The 20,560-nt window shown below is 43.0% G+C and overlaps 1 protein-coding gene across 1 annotated transcript in view; it reads right to left on the bottom strand.

Annotated features, from left to right (window-relative positions):
• The window catches only part of thada (THADA armadillo repeat containing), a 113,836-nt gene that overhangs the window by 50,956 nt on the left and 42,320 nt on the right, over positions 1-20,560 (bottom strand). Inside the window, exons 28-29 of the mRNA XM_063491729.1 lie at positions 20,255-20,386; positions 8,843-9,011 (exon numbers count right to left, since the gene is read on the bottom strand). Of these exons, the coding sequence (XP_063347799.1) occupies positions 8,843-9,011; positions 20,255-20,386 (301 nt within the window). The remainder of the gene's footprint in view (positions 1-8,842; positions 9,012-20,254; positions 20,387-20,560) is intronic.

Below are 20,560 nucleotides of genomic sequence, written 5' to 3'. Positions count from 1 at the left end.
CCTTTTGAATATACCCTATTTTCTGCACTATAAGGCGCACTTAAAATCCTTTAATTTTCTCAAAAATCGACAGTGCGCCTTATGTATGAATTCTGGTTGTGCTTACTGACCGCAAACCGATAGCAGCAACTTCGCTCATGCGCGATTCATTTGCAGTTTGTACGGGTGAATATCTCCTGCTCTGACATCAGCTTGGGGCGACTGCTGCGTGAGGACTACCTGCCGCCTGTGAGCGTTTTCGCACAGGCGAGGTGCCGATGGAAGCACCCGCTGATTGTTGAGAGTAAGAGCGATACGTGCTTTCATGTGAAAAAGTCGTCATAAGTCTCCAATAACGCCAGAAAAAGTCGCCAGATTTGTCGCTAGTCGGTTTTTAGAAAAAAAAAGTCGCTAAGGGGGTGTGAAAACTCGCTAAATATAGCAACAAAGTCGCTAAGTTGGCAACACCGCCAAAACTCCGCTTCAGGTCCCAAAGTCAAACAAACACTACGGTACATTGAGAGTTAAAAACTGTCTAAATTCTTTCACCTTTAATAAAATGATCAGCGTTGCTGCTTTACCAGGTGTAACAATTAAGTTTAACATCCAGGAATCCATGAAAACGGAATTTATTAAATTTAACGGAGTTAGCAGGAAGTTAGCTCGCTAGTTTCCACCTAAACATGATATAGCATGTTCTGACAGAGATTTCTGAAAAAAATGAAAATGTACAGGCCTGCTATCACTTCCAACATAAATGAAGACAGAAGACTAAGCAGTGATGTTTGTAGGGTTACTGAAGTTGGGCTAGCTGGCATATAATGATGTGCTACGTGATCGCTAGCGACACAGCTATGTTAGCATAACAAACAGTGAAGCTGGAGGATGAACGCTAACTTTTTTCCACTCAATGAAAGTTAACGTGAGGGTTCCCGATGGTTAGGGACAAATGCAATCGCATGGCAGGATGCTGTAAACGGATCAAACTTCAGTCAGGAGAACAACTGAGATAATCCATCCACAATATGAGGTTAGTCATTAATATACTGCAACAACACGGGAATAGAGCAGCTGCGAGATAATTCTACATTAATGAATCAATGGTACGGAAGAGGAGGAAACAAGAAGAATGAGTTGAGTAAAGTTTGACTTATCTGACTTATCTGTTTTGTTTCACTTAATGTGTCTTATAATCCGGTTCGCCTTATGGTCAGAAAAATACGGTGTTCAATAAAAAGTGAATGGTTACAATATTAAATAATGCGATGTAATGTAACCACATTGCATAACCTAGAATTCATACAGACATCAACCAAAGCCATCCATTGAGACGACTTGTGACTATAGGGGTTGCCAAATGAATAAATCCCTGATGTATGTTGACACACTGGGAAAAAATTAGATACAATAAAATGGGTTCAATATAAACCAACAAGGACATAAACTAAGAGTGGTTTAAATCTACCACTGTAAGAAATGTTTTGGGCAGTTGCCCACTTTGCCCGGTTGGAACTGCCACCTGTATGTTGACAAAATAGCACAAAACGTCTGACACCAATACGAGACACCTGGGATTCCCACTGGACTGGATATATCTGATGGCATTTTAAAAGCAGGCTGACAGGGTGTGCAGGCCCACACATTCTTTCTCTGGTTCAGCCCAGAGGCTTTTCTCAGAAAGCCCAGGCAGATCGCTGGCTAAAGGCAGCAGTCGGCAGGCCAAAAGAAAATTATTTGAAGACAGCAGAGAAGAATGCACTGAGGAAAGCTACACCAACGCAACTGCTGCCAGAGACGAGGCTACAACGATACTCCGAATTCAAGAGCCTCCTCAGTCTCATTTAGCCTCTGTTGTGAAAATACACAAAGGATTACATGTGTCGAGTTGGCCCTTCTCAAACCACCACAGGCCGCAGCTTTATATGTCTGGCCTGTACCCGGCGCTGTGGGCCAGGACTGCTGCTGGCGCGTGTCGAGAGTGGAGTCCAGTGTCGGGTTGGGTTAGTGCCGGTCTGTCCGGTGGGCTTGTTAAGCTTGGTCCAGATTGTATCAACAGAGGTTTTGGGCAAGACGGGGTGACTGAAGTGAATCCAGTGGTTTTCAGAGATGTTTGATCACAGGGAAGGGGTCTCACCCAGGCCACGCAGAAGACAGCACTGCCCTAAGTTCAACCAATTAATCAGGCTGACCAAATCCGGATGACGTAGAGAGAATCAGGCCAGGACATTGAAGCCTGCCTCAGATGAGTTCTGCCTTCTGAAAACGCCGCATACAGTGTCGGTGTATATCTAGAACTGCAGTGCATGCATGAAAATGTCCTATTTCTATCACACTACTTTAATATATTCTGCACAGAACATCTTATAGTCAAATAAGCTTTCCATCTCGAGGGGAAAAAAACAAAAAATCCCAGATCAGTCTGTGCCACTAAAAGTTTGTAAAAGGTGAAAATACTGTTGTAAATTGAGAAATATAGTATGGAAATTTAAGACAAAGGCGACTCTTTCAATTCAGTTTTATCTTATTTATATAGCAACAACAGTCACCTCAAGCCCTTTATGTTGCGAAGTAAAAGTGCCTACTAGGGTTGGGCGATTGGACGAATATATCGACTATCGATGATAGGCTGAGCCCATCGTTGATCGTTTTTACAAGGGTGATTTATTTATTTATTTGTCCATGAGTAAGTTTGCTAATAACGATGGAGCTAATAGAAGCAGTCAACAGAAGAAAAAATAAATAAATAGTAGCGCTGTTTTAACAGCACCCTCGTTCATCTGCGAGCACATGCACCCTCCTCAGAGTGCGCCCAAATGCTTGTTGATGGAGCTGCAGAAGCTGGTGACAGCCTAGCATACTCAGCCGGATGGTGGACACGTGCATGCTCATGCAAGTTAGTCGTGTTTGGGTACTTTGCTCGCGCTATACGTCTGCACAAGCGGCACACCGCTTTCATCCTAAATTGGCGATTTTATAGTGTTTTTTTTTTTTTTTTTTTAGTGCTGTCAGCGCTGCCACTGGCTGACTTCAAAAGCAAATTCCTCAGACTCCCATTTTAAAATGTCAGTGAATCCCAATGTTCCGTAAATCCCAGCAGTGACATCACCAATAGGCACACTGCTGTCTGGATCCGGACCCAGAGGCCGTTCTTTAAGGACCCAGATTTACTAGATTTCGACAGACTGTTTGCATTTTATTCTAAGCAACGTTTCTTGTATTTACAGTAGGCATATTTTGATCTGCACAGCCTTTGTCTTTACGATATTTAATGCTTTCCTGACTTTACTACTGGAACACACCGACTCACTCCAGAGGCAACTGAACGCGGCTTAAACGTGCGGCAGACCAAACGCATGCGTTGTAACTCATCCCATGTGACGCTAATCACCCAATCAAAAGCGTGTGTGAAAACAGAAAACGTCATGAGGAGACGAGATGCAAAAATCTGAAAGATTTCAGTAAATCAATATTACAGGTCAGACGATGTACATGTGAGATGTAGTTTAAGAAAAAGAAGCAACAGTGAAACTCAAACTCTTACATTATTACACATTAACAACTTTATCTGAAGACAGCTTCTTCAAAAGTGGACCCTTTAGGTCACTGTGGAAGTGAATAATAACCATTGTTTAAATACTGTTGAATTATACTTTGTTTTATTTGACAGTCATTTGTTAACTATATACAAACACTGATACAACCTTTAGGCTACTCTTCATAGCAGAGAGCTCTACTGGATGAGGATCTGGGGTGAGATAGTCACTGTTTATTTGTAGTTTATGCAAGTCAAGTCATAGTAGTGGTTAAACTTTCTCTGATTTATAATGTTCAGTACAAAAGAATTCTTACAATCGTGCAAAAAAAACACTAGCCAAAAAAAAGTGTCTGATGGAAACATTTCCTTGTATCAGACTTATTACTGCCTGTGTGAAAGTCAGCAGGGTGGCAGAGCCGGCCTCGGTAGCGGTGATGGTTCCCAGCTCCGCGCTCGGCCCACTAACAGTTGTTCTTTGACAATAACAGAGGAAGTCATTTCTCCCTCGAGCAAAAACATCTGCTACCTGTTATACACAAACACACACAGCGACGCATATTAACATACATCAGACAGGTCCCGAGGCCAAAACCAGAATCCTCGTAAGCTCGGTGTAAACAGCGCCAGAGTGTGGCGTACATGAACGTGCACACGTACGTGCATGTTGCTAGCGCGCACGCTCGCTCCCCGTCTCTGCAGCTCCAATCTAAACATCGTCCTTGTTTCTCACACACAGAGCAGGGAGGCTACTGTCTTTATCTGCGACGTGTGTGTGGGGGTGAGAGATGCTCCCTTCCACACGTACACTCAGACCTCTATCTCTGTCTTACTAAGTTTAGACCACTTCACCTGCATTGGGCTCTGCAGCTCTTTGCATATCTGCCTCCATCATCTCCACAATGCCCTCATTGTGCCCTCACATTAGTGTACACCTACTCACCTGCTATCTGTAGCCTCGGTATAGATAGTCCACACAGATAATCAATCCCCGCCGATCAAACGAGTTCATCGTTACTTTATTAAACTCTTGAAACACACGAGACACCTGAAGCTTTGACGCAGTCATGAAATTATTAATTAACACAAAACAGATGAACAGAGCTATTCAGAGCTACACGTGCGAGATCTTACATTATAAACACATCGTAGCATTAATTAGGATTCCGTCCTCACAGTTTTATCTCATTATATAATGTTATTATAAGTATGACTACAAAACAATACCATTGGCGGGGTAACTGTACAGCAAAAAGTAGCAGGCCTAATAACAGCAGCATTATTAATAAGGAAGAAATGGAGAATTAAACCCAAATATGTAACAATTCAGAGTAAAAGGACTGATGTACAACACAACTGTAAGTTAAAAACAGGAAACGTGATGTATATGTGCTGCAGTGGCTTATTATGTATTCACACTGTGGATGCAGAAAGCTGAGCAGACAGTGTGTGAGGTACAATGGTCTGGTGTGCTTTCAGTGGAAGGAAAAAGGAAATGAAATGTCTAAGGAAGCCTGCAGGCTTCGGCTTTGCTGTATCCCGTACAGATATTTGTGTGTCTGTGCGAATGTGACATACGTTACATGTGAGCCGTCTTAGGATGGCAACAAAAAAGGTTCAAATGAAAAAACTGCACGAAGAGGAAGCGAAACGGGGTTGAAACGGACTAAAACTGCCAAATAAGCGGATGTGTGAATAAACCTTTTCAAATTCAAACTCTAATGCAGGGGTGTGATTAAAGAGGGGGCCAGTGGAGCCAACGGAGCCTGGCTCAAGCCCCTGCTTCTCAGCCTGTGCCCTCAAAAAGATCCACATAGCAACAGCTGAGGAACAGTCACCGTGGTGGGACACCAACTTCGTAATTTCTTGGGGTAACTGTAGTAACCAGTATGCAGCAGCAAATGCTCAAAGAGATCGAGTGCAGAAAGAAGCGATTTCACTTAAAACAGGTTCTAGTGAGCTCAGCTGAAAATGGTTTTAGTCATTTTTAAGTAAAACCCCTATTTAAGAATCAAGGATCATAGTTTCTCAGAATGGAGAAGTGGATTTGTGTCTTGAGAGTATATGGACTTTGACCAAGGGCTCAGAGAAGAGCTTGCAAAGATGCAGAGGGTGAAGGTAACAGCGACCCCTAAGCTAGGTGAGTGGCTCCAGCAGATCCCAGGAACAACATCCAAGATCTCTGTCGGGAGGAGCGCAGTCCAGGAACAGCTAAGATACTGCACATGACTCTCCAGCTCCAAGGCCTCTGGTAGAGGACCCAAGCTTGAAGGATAAAGACCGCCCCGAGGGGCGAGTGGGGAATTGAATGTGGTCTGAGCTGCACCTTATAGTTCATAGAGAGCCATGTTACTGTATGACAGATGGACAAAGCCACTGTGACACAGAGTCCTGAAGTCTTTATTTTGGACATGGAGGTAATTGTGTTTAGTCTAAGTTGCTAATCAATGCTATCAAGCCGCTTTAGCAAAGCTATACAGGTACACCACACAGGCATAGATACCTGTGTCAGTGTTAAGTAACAGGATTTGTTTTCTTCAGGTAATTGCATTGCAAGTGATCCAAAAGCCACCGACACCTCAAATGACAGTGAGACTATCGCACTAGCAATCGAGTGATTGCAGCCTCCTGCGTTAGGCTCAACCAGCCAGTCAAAGCAGCTACGCCACTAACTTCAACTTCAAGCTTCAACAGAAAGGCTGAGCTTTATTTAAAACAAATACATCCACATTTGTCAGGAAGAGGGAAATGAGCCTTTTGGTGGAACTGCAGTTTCTAATTTCCAGCCTCAGAAGCTGCCGCCTGTATGAAGCACGCTGTGTACAAAGACTTCACCTGTGTTTATGTGTTACAGTGTGACAAGAAAACAAACTGCTGGCGACATATGTAAAGGTGGTGACTTCTAAATGATACAAGTCTGGATTCAATAAGATCTGAGGTGAGGTGAATCATGGGGAACAACAACAAAACAAAAAGAATAAAAAGAAGAGCAGCAGAAACAGAGGGCACATATATGAAGATGGATGAAGCTAGACCAGGAGACATGTGGGGAAGCTTCACACGTGGCGACCATGACAGGAAAGGAGAGTAAACCGCTCTCCTCCTGAAATCTCCTCTAAGCTTTTAAGAGGCCCACCTCCCCTCCTCCATTCATGCCTTCATCCCACAGCGGACCTCCCTGCAGTCCAGACCGCTGTCCCCCCATGAGTGTTCCATCTTCTCCCAAAAGAAGTGCACATTTCATTCTTTTGTCTTGACCCCCAGTTCCTACCGCTCCACGCCCACCGGCTCCCTGGCCGACCCCATCACTGGCGTTCAATAAAAAGGCCGGGGAAACTCCCACTCCCCCTCTCCTCCCTCCCGTGTGTGTTGATATTACCAGCAGACTGTTTGGTTGTGTTTGTCAGAGTGTGATGACAGAACTAAACACTGGTATTTACTCTGCGATAACCGCCTTGTCTGGACAGGCTCTGTGCGGTAACTGAGTGTGTGGGACTGACAGATAATGTGTGTGTTTGCTGAGGTGTGATGCATTGTATCTCCAACCTCTCCGCTGGCGTCCGCATACGCCCCGTCGTGATAACTGCTTTGGTAATTGCGTTCTGCCTCTTCTCTTTGCTGGGTGGAAACGCAAATCGCAGCTCGGGTCCAGTGGTGATGATTGTCATGTTTTCATTTGGAATAAAGTTTATGTTTTGGAGATACACTGTGTGTCCTTGAAGGCTAACAACTGTGATGAATGCATTTCCTCCCTCATAAAACAACGAGAAGCTCATTTTCATGTAATATGTCATCCCGGCGGCGTTGACATCCGTGTTTACGTGCTTGGAGTCTAGTTTCTTTTTCCTATTCTACATCACACTGATTAGTACATCAAATCCTAGGCGACTTCACTGAGATTTGAAGCTCTCGTTGCCTCGTTTGTCCTCGCCGCGCCTGATGACAGCTCCCCATCTGCCTTTTATAGCTGAGGGGTAAAAACTACATACAATCTAATTTTCCTGACAAGTGAACATGCTGGCTTCATGTATAAATGTGTGCCTTAGCTCTAATAAGCTTTTTTTTTTTTAAATGCGCCACAAGTTTTGAAGCATATCCAAAACAGCCCAAATACGTGAAAAATAAAACCCCACGTTTAGCCCTAATCTAATGCCAGACAAGCAGAAGCCTTATAGCGCCTTCTTCATGCTAAACATGCTTTTTAAACACACAGGGCAACATCTGAACATGAAGCTTTTTGGCACACTTCAGCACTGATTCGTGACTCTCAATAAGACCTGGAGGCACTCACAGAGACCTCTGCAAAATCAACCTCCTCTCATGTCTTTGTTTTCCATCACTGCCTTTGGTCTACAATTTCACGCAGCTAGTACAGAGTGGACTCTATAGAATACAACTAGTTGTAATATTTGTACTGTGAAAGGTCAGATTAACAAAAGAAATGCTTATGACATTAATCTGAACTTTGACAGGAAGGAGCTGAAGTTAATTTGATGTGTTTGGCTGTTTATTACATCCCTGTAGCAACAGACACACAGACAGGACAAAACATGGATGTCACTCCTGGGTCTGAAAGTGTTGCCAGTGCCTTAATCCTGAATCTTTTTTTAATAATCATTTTTTCTATTCTTTTCTTTTTTGGGGGGGTGAATTTTGATCATTTGAGGTTTCAAAAAAGGATTTTCCCACATACGCTCAATGGCTAAAAACTTGTGATTGAGAACTTTTTATCATCCGTGAAACAACACCATCTAAGACTGAGATTCTTTCACTTTTATTTTGAAAGTTTAGCTGCTAGGCGGGTCCATATTGTGGCCGTCTCAAGCATCTTTCAGCTTCCTCTCCAATGAGTTTCTTCATCCCGTGGTCAGACTCCGACTCCAGCATCTCACCAATGTGGCAGATTACAAGTACAGAGTACAAGGAGTACTGTTGCTAACTGCTTATTGCTCTAATTGCACAGCAACAAGCATTTCATTGCGTGTCGTACTATGTATGATTATGTATGTCACAAGTGACAAACTGTAACAAAGTGTGCCTACTCATATTTGCAGTGGAGCACCTTGTTGTGCACCCTCTTTTCACACACGGGCACAGAATTTAAATCCAAACTGTTGAGAAACGCTGCACATAACTTAGAACTGTGCGCTCCTTTGCTGATTTGTACAGACAACAACAACGTATGAACACACTGGAGTTACTAAGGTTTTGAATCCAACTCTAAAAGAATCTTTGGGGGTCATTAAAACAACACCCCCTTCCCAACTCGGTGTTATCTATACAAAGTGTGTGTGTGTCCTGGTTTATGCTGGCGTGTGCACGGGAGCAGACCTGCAGCAGAGTGCCGTGGATGCGGTTCTGTTGGAGTTTGGGTCCTGGTTGTAGAGGAAGTTCCTGCAGCAAGGTCTGGACGGTGGACGGGATTTGCGTGACCAGGACAAAGGGGACAAGAGCCCGAGCCGCCATTTCTCTGGTGCGATACACAGCCGAGCGGCCGCATCTGTGGAGCAGAGAAAAACATTAGTATCGTGGAAAAACTGGGGAAAGATGATGGAGGCGTCGTTATGATAATCTTTCAGTATCGCATTATGTAATATATCATTTGATTTAAGTACTGATGTTTCCCCGCTATCACAAGTCAAAGATTGTTATTCTAACTTTTCTATGACAAATAACATAATCACCACGTATATTATCATTATGAAGTATCATTATTTTGTTCTCCGACCACATTAAGTCATGGACATATTTTCAGTGATGACCTATGAGCTATTTGGTTTGGACAGTTGGCCGCTATTTTATTGCACTGCTTATGTAACATCTTTTTCTCCCTCTCCTGTTTCCCTCCTCTACTGCAAAGGGAAAAACAAACTGCTCCCAGGTCAGCTGATGACCGATAAACCCTGAATCAAATATTTTAGAATCATTACCTAACCAGCCAGGAAACGGCCTACTACATTTTGTTTTCGCCCACACACAGGCGCAGATGTCTCCAGCTCACGGTCATTTACAGTGTTCGTCGGTGATGGAGGCTGCAGCTAGTCACCCCGGGTGCATGCTAAAATTAACCTTGTTTACATGCTGATAATCTTTCCTTCTCCGATGTCATAACAGAGCCGATGCATGAGGGAAGGACATGACCAAGACCTGAATGAGATAAAAGGGGGAAGGGGGAGACGGCTCGAAAGGAGCAGAGTAAGAGTTCAGCTACTTGCAGAAACAGATAGCTGGAGTACAGTTCCACGAAAAACAGCCGTCACACTGGAAGAAAACTGACACCTACTAAACCGGCTGCCTTCAACAGATAAGCAGGAAAAAGCAAACATAAAAGTCTAACGGATGCCTCTTGGAGACTGTGTACCAAACATACTGTATGTAGAGGTTTCTGAAAGGAACCACAACACCCTGAGTCTTAATAATGCTCATGTACGTGTCACAGTAGACGTTAGAATACATGTGCATTTATATATTAGCACAGACAAGTCACAATGTGACATCCTACAGAGCTGAAAAGCCATTCCGGTAAAAACTGCTAAAAATTGCAGTTCCTCTAGTGTCCACTTGGGGACGTCTCCAAGAGTGAGTCAATTACTACAGACTGCTGTGCTAAAATACCTAATCTTACCACTTTTAAAGAAAAGACTTAAGTGGTGCATTGAGTCCATTTCTCAAAATCCAGATTATCTCGTATCTATCCTGAAATCACTCCATATTGTGACAGATGCAAAACTGCTGAAGCCCCACTGATCCACATGTACTGGTCTTGTCCCAGTCTTGTTCAGTTCTGGACAGATGTTTTTCATACCCTGACCAGGACTTTCAGTGTGACGCTGGCCCCTGGCCCCCTTCTTGCTCTGTTTGGCATCAGTGGGAATGAGGTGCCTATAAAAGACAGGCGTTAACATTCTGTTCCCTGTTGGCCAGGAGGGCAATCCTACTGAGGTGGCGGGACGCGCCCCCCCCCCCTCACAAACAGTGGTTATATGACCTCATGTTGAGTCTAAAACTAGAAAAAAATAAGACACTCACTCCAGAACTCTACTGGGAAATTTCAAAGCATGTGGGGACCCTTGATGCATTTCAAAATCTATAAGAATTTTTCAGCAAACTCTCTTATGTCAGGTGTGGAAATACAGTGTACAGGTCTAGGGCAGTGACCTGGGTGGGAGTGAATGGGATTATTTTGCAGGGATTATGTTATTTTGGGAAATGTCATACATGTGTTTATATTTGCTGTTTTTCCCCTTTTATTTCACAGCCTTAAATGTACGGGCTAATTACCCCGAATGTACAGATCATCTGTAATCCTTTTCTTTTCTTTTTGTTTATATGTATAAAAGAAAAACTCTTAATAAAAAGGCATTGTTTAAAGAAAAAACTGTATTTTCTATGGACAGTTTCTTCCTTCATAACTGCACGATGGGTGAATTTTGTTTTTTAGAACTCATCCAGGCAAGTGTGTAAACCTTGGCAAGGCCTCACCTTCACTAATCTGAGTCACCAACTGACAAATAGCACAAATTGCTGTGGGAAATATACCATCCAAGAAGTCTGTGCTGCAGTTTTGAGGAGTTCTTTATTAATAACTTGTTCCTCAAGTCCAATATTGCACCCATACAGTTCATGGATGTAGCCGTCCTTACCCTCTCCACCCTCTAATCCAAATATAGTCACTTTTTGGCTCCAATAAACTAACATGGTGCCGGCCAAAAATGCTAATGTTGAGGTTTCAAAATGTAGAGTGCAAAAACCAATAGGTGATGTCATGGTGTCTATGACAAGCATGCATACTCATTTACATGCAAATAAGTAAAAAGTGGATCAAAGCTACATTAATACTGCCGACTGTTTAGGGGCTGTCATGGCATTAAAACTAGCTGCTGGGGCCAAAAACAGCCCTCGGCTTTGCTATGGAAAATTCAAAGAAGCTTCCAGAGAAATGTGAAACACCTCTCATGCTGCAGCGGCATGTGGAGATGAAAAAGAAGCCCGTCTTTTTGGCTCTGGTACTGAGTGGAGGCGAGATATGTTAGCAGATATCTGGATAGCACCGTGAGAGTGTATGTTAATAATAAACAGCATGTGTTAAGAGGAAGCAGCAAAGCCAATAAACGATCAAGTGTTGGATCTCCTGGTGATTTGACTGAGAGACCGGGACAAGAAGTGACAAGAAACGTCCAATCGGTATGCACTGAAACAAAGTGGGGGCTGTTTGGACCAGCAGATCAACTGTTAACAAATGTTTTTTCCACCTGCTGTGAACACACACACACATATAGCCAGACAGACAACCAAAGGGCCCTGTATCAAACGCAGACAACAGTTTGCATTCCTGAGCTCTGCACGCCTGCACACGTGAATTTATGAGCACAAACGTCCCACACACAAACCCACCAAGATTCATGCAAACTCCTCACTTTCCACTCGTCCCAGCCCCCATTTGGGCCCCATATGTTAACTATCTGTGCTAATTTGTCCCATTGAAAGTCTTTTGCAAAAGGAAATGACAGTTTGGAAGGTTGTAATTTTAGGAACAGGGACGTCCCCTGTGGGGTTCAGTAGGCAGACTGTTGACTGGCCTGGATCAGGCTCATCTGGGCCTCATTTTGGAAAGCTGGGAGAACTGCTTCCTCCACAGAGACTCAAGCATGTTGGCTAAACAAGCCTGAGAGTCAAAGCTGATCAGCAAAGAACCTACTGTAAGCAAATTAAGAAGCAAGGAGTGACAAGTTAAACAATTTGGCTTCCTTCATTTATTCATATGGACGCGATCTAGCCAAGTAAAAACAATCCTTCTTTTACTTTACCACCAAAACTCTTTCTTTGTCCTGACTATTTTGCTGTGTGGAAAACCACTAGAATGTGTGTCAAATTAAAAAACATCCGGTATGAACCCGACCATGCATAATCATGCCTGCACGTAACTGTACATGCCTGGTTAAGCAGACAGCCAGCATAATGTAAACGTAATCATGTAAACATAATCATGTTTGCACTGCTATTTATGCTTCTGTCAGTTTTGTGTAGATCTTTGATATTACAACAGCCCGTATGAACTGATCCATATTCAAATTGCCCACAGGCAAAAACCCAAAGACATCCAGTTAACAGTGAACGTATCAAAAAGATTTCATAACCTAAAATAATGTGTCAAGTTTTCACCTGGACATCAAACTACACTGAAAGTTACAGAAGGTAAGATTTTCACGTTAGATCGGCAGATTGCAGTCAACTGACTTCTATTTTCTTAGTCCTCCCCAATTCAACAGTATAACCCTCGCTACGGTGGCCGCTGTAGGACATATCAAAAACATTAACTTTAAACTACATCTCATAAGTCTGCAGGTGGCCAGTGTGTTTATGTTATCATTTGGACCAGATACAGATCTAACCTGGTGTTTTCCCCCCATCTGTGGAAGGCTGTCAGTCCACTGTTTACCTCAGCTGTCAATGCCGTCCGCGCTCATTTACTCTTGAAGAGGCTGTAAAACTTTGTGAAAGGTGTCCAATATGGGCCAGTCATTTAGAGAAGCCCACTTCTGACTGATAACAGCGATGCTGAGGTGAGTTGGTGAAGATATCCTGAACTTTTCTGTGGGTAAGCAGCACTGCTGTTCCTTCCTGTCGTGTTCGGGTCAAATCTGACTGATTTACAACTTAAAACACTCATAAATACTGTTTTGGTTTTACATCTGATGGCCTCGAGGCCTTATGACATCCTCCACACTATGCAGGTGAACATATGAAAGTGATGATCACCTCTTTCATTGAATGTTGAGTATTTTAAATCAACCTTGTTACATCTGTGGTGTTCCCGGTCAAAAGTACCACCATAAGAGACGAATGGGAATCCACTAACCCCCCCCTCCCATTGACTGAATGATCCCCCTGAAAGACCCACTTTACGACCTACTGATTGACCCACTGAACTGAAATTGGTGGTGAAAAATGTTTGTTATGCTAATTTAAGAGCTGTTAAAACAGGCCGGGAAGACTAAAGTAAAGGGGGGGTGTACACAGAACTGGAGGGTTAAAGCTGATGTTATTAGCCTGTGTTCATCTGTGTAGATCTAAGATTACTGGACTCTGACGCTTAGTGAATAAACTCTCATACAATGTGAAAATGCAATCAAACTATTTATCGGAGAGAAATTGTGAGTGTTTTAATGTTTTTAGGTCACTTAAACCTAACGTTAGTTTATACCCAGCTGTTGTTGATGAGCTGGTTCTTGTCGGGGGACCAGAGTCGGAACGGTCTCGTGTCTAATCTGCTGACATTAAGTACTTGTGACAATATCAGGAATAAACAAGTATCTTGTTGCACTATTTCCTGTGTTAGAGCTCTGACTTCGGTTCAGAAGACTAGGCTTGAGGTGATGAGGAAGAGGATGATGTTTTATAAAGATGCCAGTCACACTGTCCCTTTCCTTCAAATTATTATTATTTGGTGAAGGAGACCCCTTCTCAGTTAATAAAACACAGGTATGACCCTTCATGTCTTAAGTTTGAAGGTTCAGGCATGAATTTCAGTGCTCTACACAGCACGCAAACTCCTACTTGTTCTCTTTTGCACGGCTTTTGGCATACCATCTTGTATCTTCTAATTCTACAGTGCTAGTTTTCATCAGTTTCATAAACTCCTTGCCGCTACTAGTTGGCCTGATTAGCACACAGGGTACAGCTTCAGTTTACATTATGAAATGTAATCCTGTAATGTGTCAGTAAACTATTTCCTTTTTATGTCAGGCATAGTTCAGATACTGATGGCAAGTTTGGTCTTCTCTAGGCATTTGTTCACCATTCGTCATCGTGGGGAAATGCACTGCATCGTATTTAAAAAAACAAAACAAAAAGAAACTGATAGCAGTCCCTTTTGAAGTCAGTTTATAGGCATTTCTGTGCCCTTTCAAAAGAAATGAGATGTGAGACAGTGCGGGCCAAAAAGGAAAGGAAGGGAGTGGTGCAGGCAGGGTGAGCAGAAATGCCTGGGCTGGATATCACGGGATATAAATCACTACCACAACACTCTGAGGGCTTACAGTTAAGATGGAGAGACAGAGAAAAAGAGAGAAGCTCCAAGGAGATAAGACTAACTGTTTTAAAGACACTGCGGATAGGAATGAAGCCATTAATTATTATAACAAATGTCCGCTTCTGGTCATCCTCCCCCGTTTTCTCGTCATCATCATCATTCACTCCGTCATTACGCATGCAGGTGTGACGCTTGCGGAGGGCCCGGCATCGAGGGAATGTTACAAATCTAGTGAGGATGAGGTGGGAGGTTATGAAGATTTAAAAAAAAATATATAATTGCTATGCGGTGTAAAAGAGTTACACCACACTATTTGAGTATGGTGCTCTGGCCTGTCAACAGGTGAAGCTAAGCAACATTTAATCCTTGGAGGTGACGGGTCAGGTCTTATGGAGACGGGGAGCACGCGGTGGGCGACAGCCATCGGCCTCATCAGACACGTCCTGCACACGCCTGGGGTAGATGGGTTGGGGGATGGAAAGGGGGTATCGCAGAGAAACATGGCTGGAGCCAAAGAAGTTGTGGCTGGGCTATATTTAACATCTCCAACATGTGGGCTTCATTTAGCTAGATGTGTGTGCTGCATACCTTCTCTGACAGTGCCAGACTCAGCCGAAAGCCCTTTTATTTTCACCCACAAGAGATGGAACTCTAAAGGCATAACTACGAGATTTCACTGAGGTTCAGATTTTTTATTTTTTTAAGAACGTATGCATTCAATGAAGGCAAAGTCACACATTTACAGGTGCAAATGGTAACGGCTCCAGTTTATGACCCAGTCAGCTTCTGATCACACTTCACTTTCCATTTTCTATGTGTGTCACTAAATATGAAGTGAAATGAATTATTCAACAGGTTATTAGATGCGAGTTATATGGCTACACTTCCTGCATGTAGTTCTGCTGGAGGTTTCTTCCTGTTCCTGTTCTTCCTGGGTTTTTCTTTCCCACTCTCGCCAAGCGATTGCTGAAATTACTGTATGGCCTTTACCTTACAGTATAAATCGGCTTAAGGCAACTGTGGTTGTGATCTGCCTATATAAACAAAAATGAAGTGTTTTGCAGCATATGACTGAAGAAGTGGATCAGACTACAAACAGTTACAGAACCAGCCCTTAAGTGTGCAGTCAGACAGAGTGTACAGATGGAGGAAAAACCAAATGCGATCAAGACCAAATTACCAATACAGGTGAAATAGTCTTGGAGGTCTCTAAAGATCCTGAGGTAACACGTCAGCGCCTGAAGAGCTGCTGGTAAAAACTTCAAACTGGAAAAAAGAAAGTTAGACTATTTTTGTAGTCATAGCTGAATCCAGACATTGTTTAAGCATTCTGACACATATCTGTAGTCCAATAACAATTGTCTCTGTAATAAAGGGTACAATGCCAGCAGGAAATGCTACAACTTAAAAGCACTGTTTAATGGAGCCAACGTGTCAAACTGAAAACAACATGATTTTTTTAAAAGGCTAAATATTTGGGGCACTAGCAGCTTTGCATTTCCTGTTCTTTGACTTTGCTATGTCTTATAACCTTGAGCTACACTATTATGTACAAACACATACCTTATTAGCATTACTCATACAACAGGGTTGAACTTGACTGTTTTAGAGGGCAGAGGTTTCACCCTCACACACTAGAGTTTCGTGCAATAAGTACTAATCCTGAAAGATCATTGGGAACCAGAATGACTGCGCTAATGTGGCAAAGGACCAGTAGCAATAGTTGCCCCAAATCTCCACCTTTAAACATAACAAAGGTTGGATGAAGGAAAACACAAAACAGTCATAATTCCCCTTGAGGTGCAGAGGAACGTGAACATCTAAACAAAAATCTCATGCCAATTCCTTCAAACAGTTGATGAGAATTTTGCACGCAAACACCAAATGTCACCCTCACCGTGGCACTGAAGACGCACTGAGGTCAACACAAAGGGAGTCAGACTACTCCTCTGGGGAGGCACAGATGTTAGCATAAAACTTGAATTCCTTTCAAACTTTGAGTCTGGGCCAAACAAACTAAAAGAGCTGCTCAACACCAGAATATATTATACAGTAAACCGCAAACAATACGGCTCTACCGTTTCACTAAAAATGTGACAATTTTTGGCAATTTTTGACAGATGTTTATCCAATCTACTTGAAAATTGGAGGATTTACTGCCTGGTTAGTTTGAGGTATTTGGATGAGTGGTTCTTATATTCCAGTTAACTAGTGTGTAGGGTGAGGGGCACTAGCTTTGTGAAAACACTGACTCATTTTAAATCTCATTCCCCAAAATCTTACCCTAAGCTTAAGCATCGCAACTTAAACTAAACATTAAAGGTAGACGTAGCCATGGAGACAAAGACACCCGCCCGCCAAAAAAAAGGCCACTGCACTAACAAATAAAGCCAAATCCCACAACTACTGTACATCTCCTCACAAAGCATGCTACAATACCAGTTTTATGTCTCCTCACTATGCCAGCCCCTACCAACACACATACAGCACCCACATGCAAGCACTATTATCTAAACCATCAGTAGTGCATTCCAACCTCAAGGTCAAAGCTTAACTCCCTATATCCTCCCAAACACGCGCGCACACCCACACACACAAAGTCGGACGCACAAGCTATCCAGCTGTAAAAATACTGCATCAATCATCTGGCTGGACAATTTACACATCAGATAAACTATTCAGAATAGCTATAGTGACAGAATAGCTTAAAGAAATGTAATCAGAAGGATCTGCCTTGCACACATAACACAATAGTGATTTCCGTACAAAGTGAAAAAGCCTTCACACCCACCTTTTCTTTGCCACAAAGCATCACCAGCTGTGTGCTTGCATTCCAGAAAAAAGCTTCAGTCTCCACCACCTTAGTTGTGCTGCTTTTATTTTATACACCTTATCAAGGTGCTGTTGAAGGGTGTAGGCGTAGGCGTGTTAAATGCTGAGATCAGGTATTTTTTTCTTGGGATGCCAAATCTTGTGGGCACACAAGGTTGAAGCTTACGGTTCTTATTTGCAGGTGCGGCATAAGAACATGTTCCAATAATATTTGTACATTTCTCCATTAGAGGAATGTAACAAAATGAAGTTGTGACTAAAGTTTCCCACTCGCCTGAGAGGTTCACTCTCCAGTAAACAGCGAGTGGATTCAGACGAGCTGCAACGCAAGACAACACACACATGCGCTGCTCGCTGCAGGAACAGCTCACACTAGACGGGTGTTTTGTCTCAGTGTGGAAAGACACAAAATCATACAGACGAACACAAAACAATCTCTCTTGTAGCCATGGTGAAACATTAGATTATATCACAGGGATTGTACCAGTACTGAAAAACAACAATGAAATGATGACAGCACATCCATATCAAAGATGCAGAAACACCTGCGCAAACAAAACAAATGAAAGAAGCCCCGCACACACACAAACACACAAAATGTTTAGACCTTTGCTGATTGTGAATTGTTCTATAGTTAGAAAGAAAAGTTCAGGTAAACTTAGTTTGAGAGGTTTATCACAGCTGAGTGAGCAGGTGTGGGACTCTCTTGGGTTGGACAGAATTCCTTTGGTTACATTTTTTCTTCCAGACTTTACATGAGCAGGCAAAGTGACTGGAAAAGGCAGGGTGGGAGAAATGCTCATTCAAGTCCACTGTTATGAGTGGAGGGATGAATAGTGACAGAATCAGTTTGACAGATGTTTCCAAGGAAACATCACAACGCAGGGACGACAGTCATGAAATAAAAGTCATGTGTGTGCCAATCCAGCACGGCCAAAGTTTCTAATAATGAAAGGTCAGCGTATGAACAAATATTTCCTCTGAGGCAAAAGCACAGCCTTCCCTAAAGCCTGTGCTTTTCTCTATTAATGGCATAACTGATATCCGGAATTTTGCAATGTCAAAAACAGCTCTGACTGGGAATTAGGATATGTAAAAATTTTCCAACCAACAATCGTCAGTCCAATAATCGTCGATGGGCGATATATTCGTGCATGCGCAGGATGGCCGGAGCAATGTAATCATGCACAGACTGATTTGCGCATTTACAACACAGAAGAAGTCCAAACATGGACAAACTAATCCCCTAATTAGTTTGTCCATTAGGGACAAACTAGCCAAAAAGGCTAGGCAGCGCCTGTATCACCTACGACAACTGAGGAAGTTCAGGGTCTCTCCAAAGATCCTCAGGATCTTCTATACAGGCGCTGTGGAGAGCATCCTCACACAGAACATGACATCGTGGTTTGGAAACAGCTGTGTGAAGGACCAAAAAGCTCTCCAGAGAGTGATCTGTACAGCAGAACGCTGCTGCAGGATTGCTCTCCCCCCGCTTCAGGACACCTACACCAGGAGATGCCGGACTAGAGCAACGCAGATACTGAAGGACCCGTCCCATCCTGGCAACAAACTGTTCCAACTTCTACAATCTGGTAGAAGGTTCCGCATCATCCGGGCAAGGACAGAGAGACTCAAGAGGAGCTTCTATCCTCAAGCCATCCGGGCCCTAAACCAACCCCCCCCCACACACACACACACACACACACACACACACCCGCCCTCTCACATCATCTATAATTGACTGAGACTCTCCTCCAGACACTCAATTCCTTTAACTTTAAATATGTTTATATTGTCCATTCTGTAAAATAGTCAGATGTCTATTCATATTAATGTACAGAATTCACCTGCTTGCTGCTACTACTGCACATTCACCCAATGTATATACTATATATATATATATTTATAATGTTATTCCTCTACCCCCCCCCCCCCCCTTTTTTGCACATGTTGAGGAGCGTGTCAGGATACATTTCACTGTGTGTTATACTTGTATAACTATGCATGTGACAAATAAAGAACCTTGAACCTTGAATTGTTTATCGCGTTAGTCGTCATGACGGCATGTTAACGCTGACAGCACTAAAAAAATATAAAGTCGCCAATTTGGGATTTCTTTGGCTTTAAACCAGATGAAAGAGGGAAACCTAAGGAAGTAACCAAAGCGGTGTGCCACTTATGCAGACGTATAGTGCGAGCAAAGAACTCAAACACAACACAACATTTGGGCGCACTCTGAGGAGGGTGCATGTGCTCGCAGATGAACGAGGGTGCTGTTAAAACAGCGCTACTATTTTTTTTCCTTTTGTTGACTGCTTCTATTAGCTCCATCGTTATTAGCAAACTTACTCATGGGCAAATAAATAAATAAATCACCCTTGTAAAAACGATCGACGATAGCTGATATAGTCATCCAATCGCCCAACATCGAGTGTATACATAAAAATATCATTAGAACATCGCTGAACTGACTACCACATCAAAAGAAGAAGATGAATGGAGCGGCTGAATCTCCATGTCTCAGTCAGAATGCTTGGTGTGGGTTAAAACATCCTCCACTTCACAGAAAGCAGCCACAGTCCTGACCACCCGTGTCACATGTTCACTGTATGTAAGAAGACAGGAGAGAGAAATCCACTGGAGTGTATCAAACCAGCAGAAAACATATTTGGGTCTGGATGTGTTTTGCTTCCCTGGAGACACTGCTAAGTCCCCTACTTTGCATCTTTGTGGTTTGGGCAAACCTGTAGAGTCCATGCAGCTGAACTGCGCTGTTTGTGAAACTAACCCACATTTGTAGAAAATCATCAATAATGGTCTCAGTTGTTGTGACTTCACTGTTTCCACTGTACCTGTGCATGCATGCGTAGATCACCTACCTCATGATGAAGGGCATGAAAGGTGCAAGCCCCAAAGGAGAAGAGGATCCATCCATGGGAGAAGGGTAGAGCCGACTGAGAACCAGCAGCAGCAAGAAGAGACTGGGGTGCAGCTTCACCTGACCGCTGTCACTGAACATGTACACAAACACGCACACAATTAACGTTATCTAGAAAGTAAAAGTCATAAATCATCAATGGTAAAGCCGTTAAATGAATGGATACTTCAAGGCGACACTCCTGCCGTCACTGTAATGGCAGAGAACTGATAAACTGAACGCTATTTTAAATAATCTTCTTCAGACA

The sequence above is a fragment of the Pelmatolapia mariae genome, linkage group LG13 (assembly GCF_036321145.2).
Source record: "Pelmatolapia mariae isolate MD_Pm_ZW linkage group LG13, Pm_UMD_F_2, whole genome shotgun sequence".
In the NCBI taxonomy this organism is placed as follows: Eukaryota; Metazoa; Chordata; class Actinopteri; order Cichliformes; family Cichlidae; genus Pelmatolapia; species Pelmatolapia mariae.
This window is presented reverse-complemented; position numbering and strand designations above follow the sequence as displayed.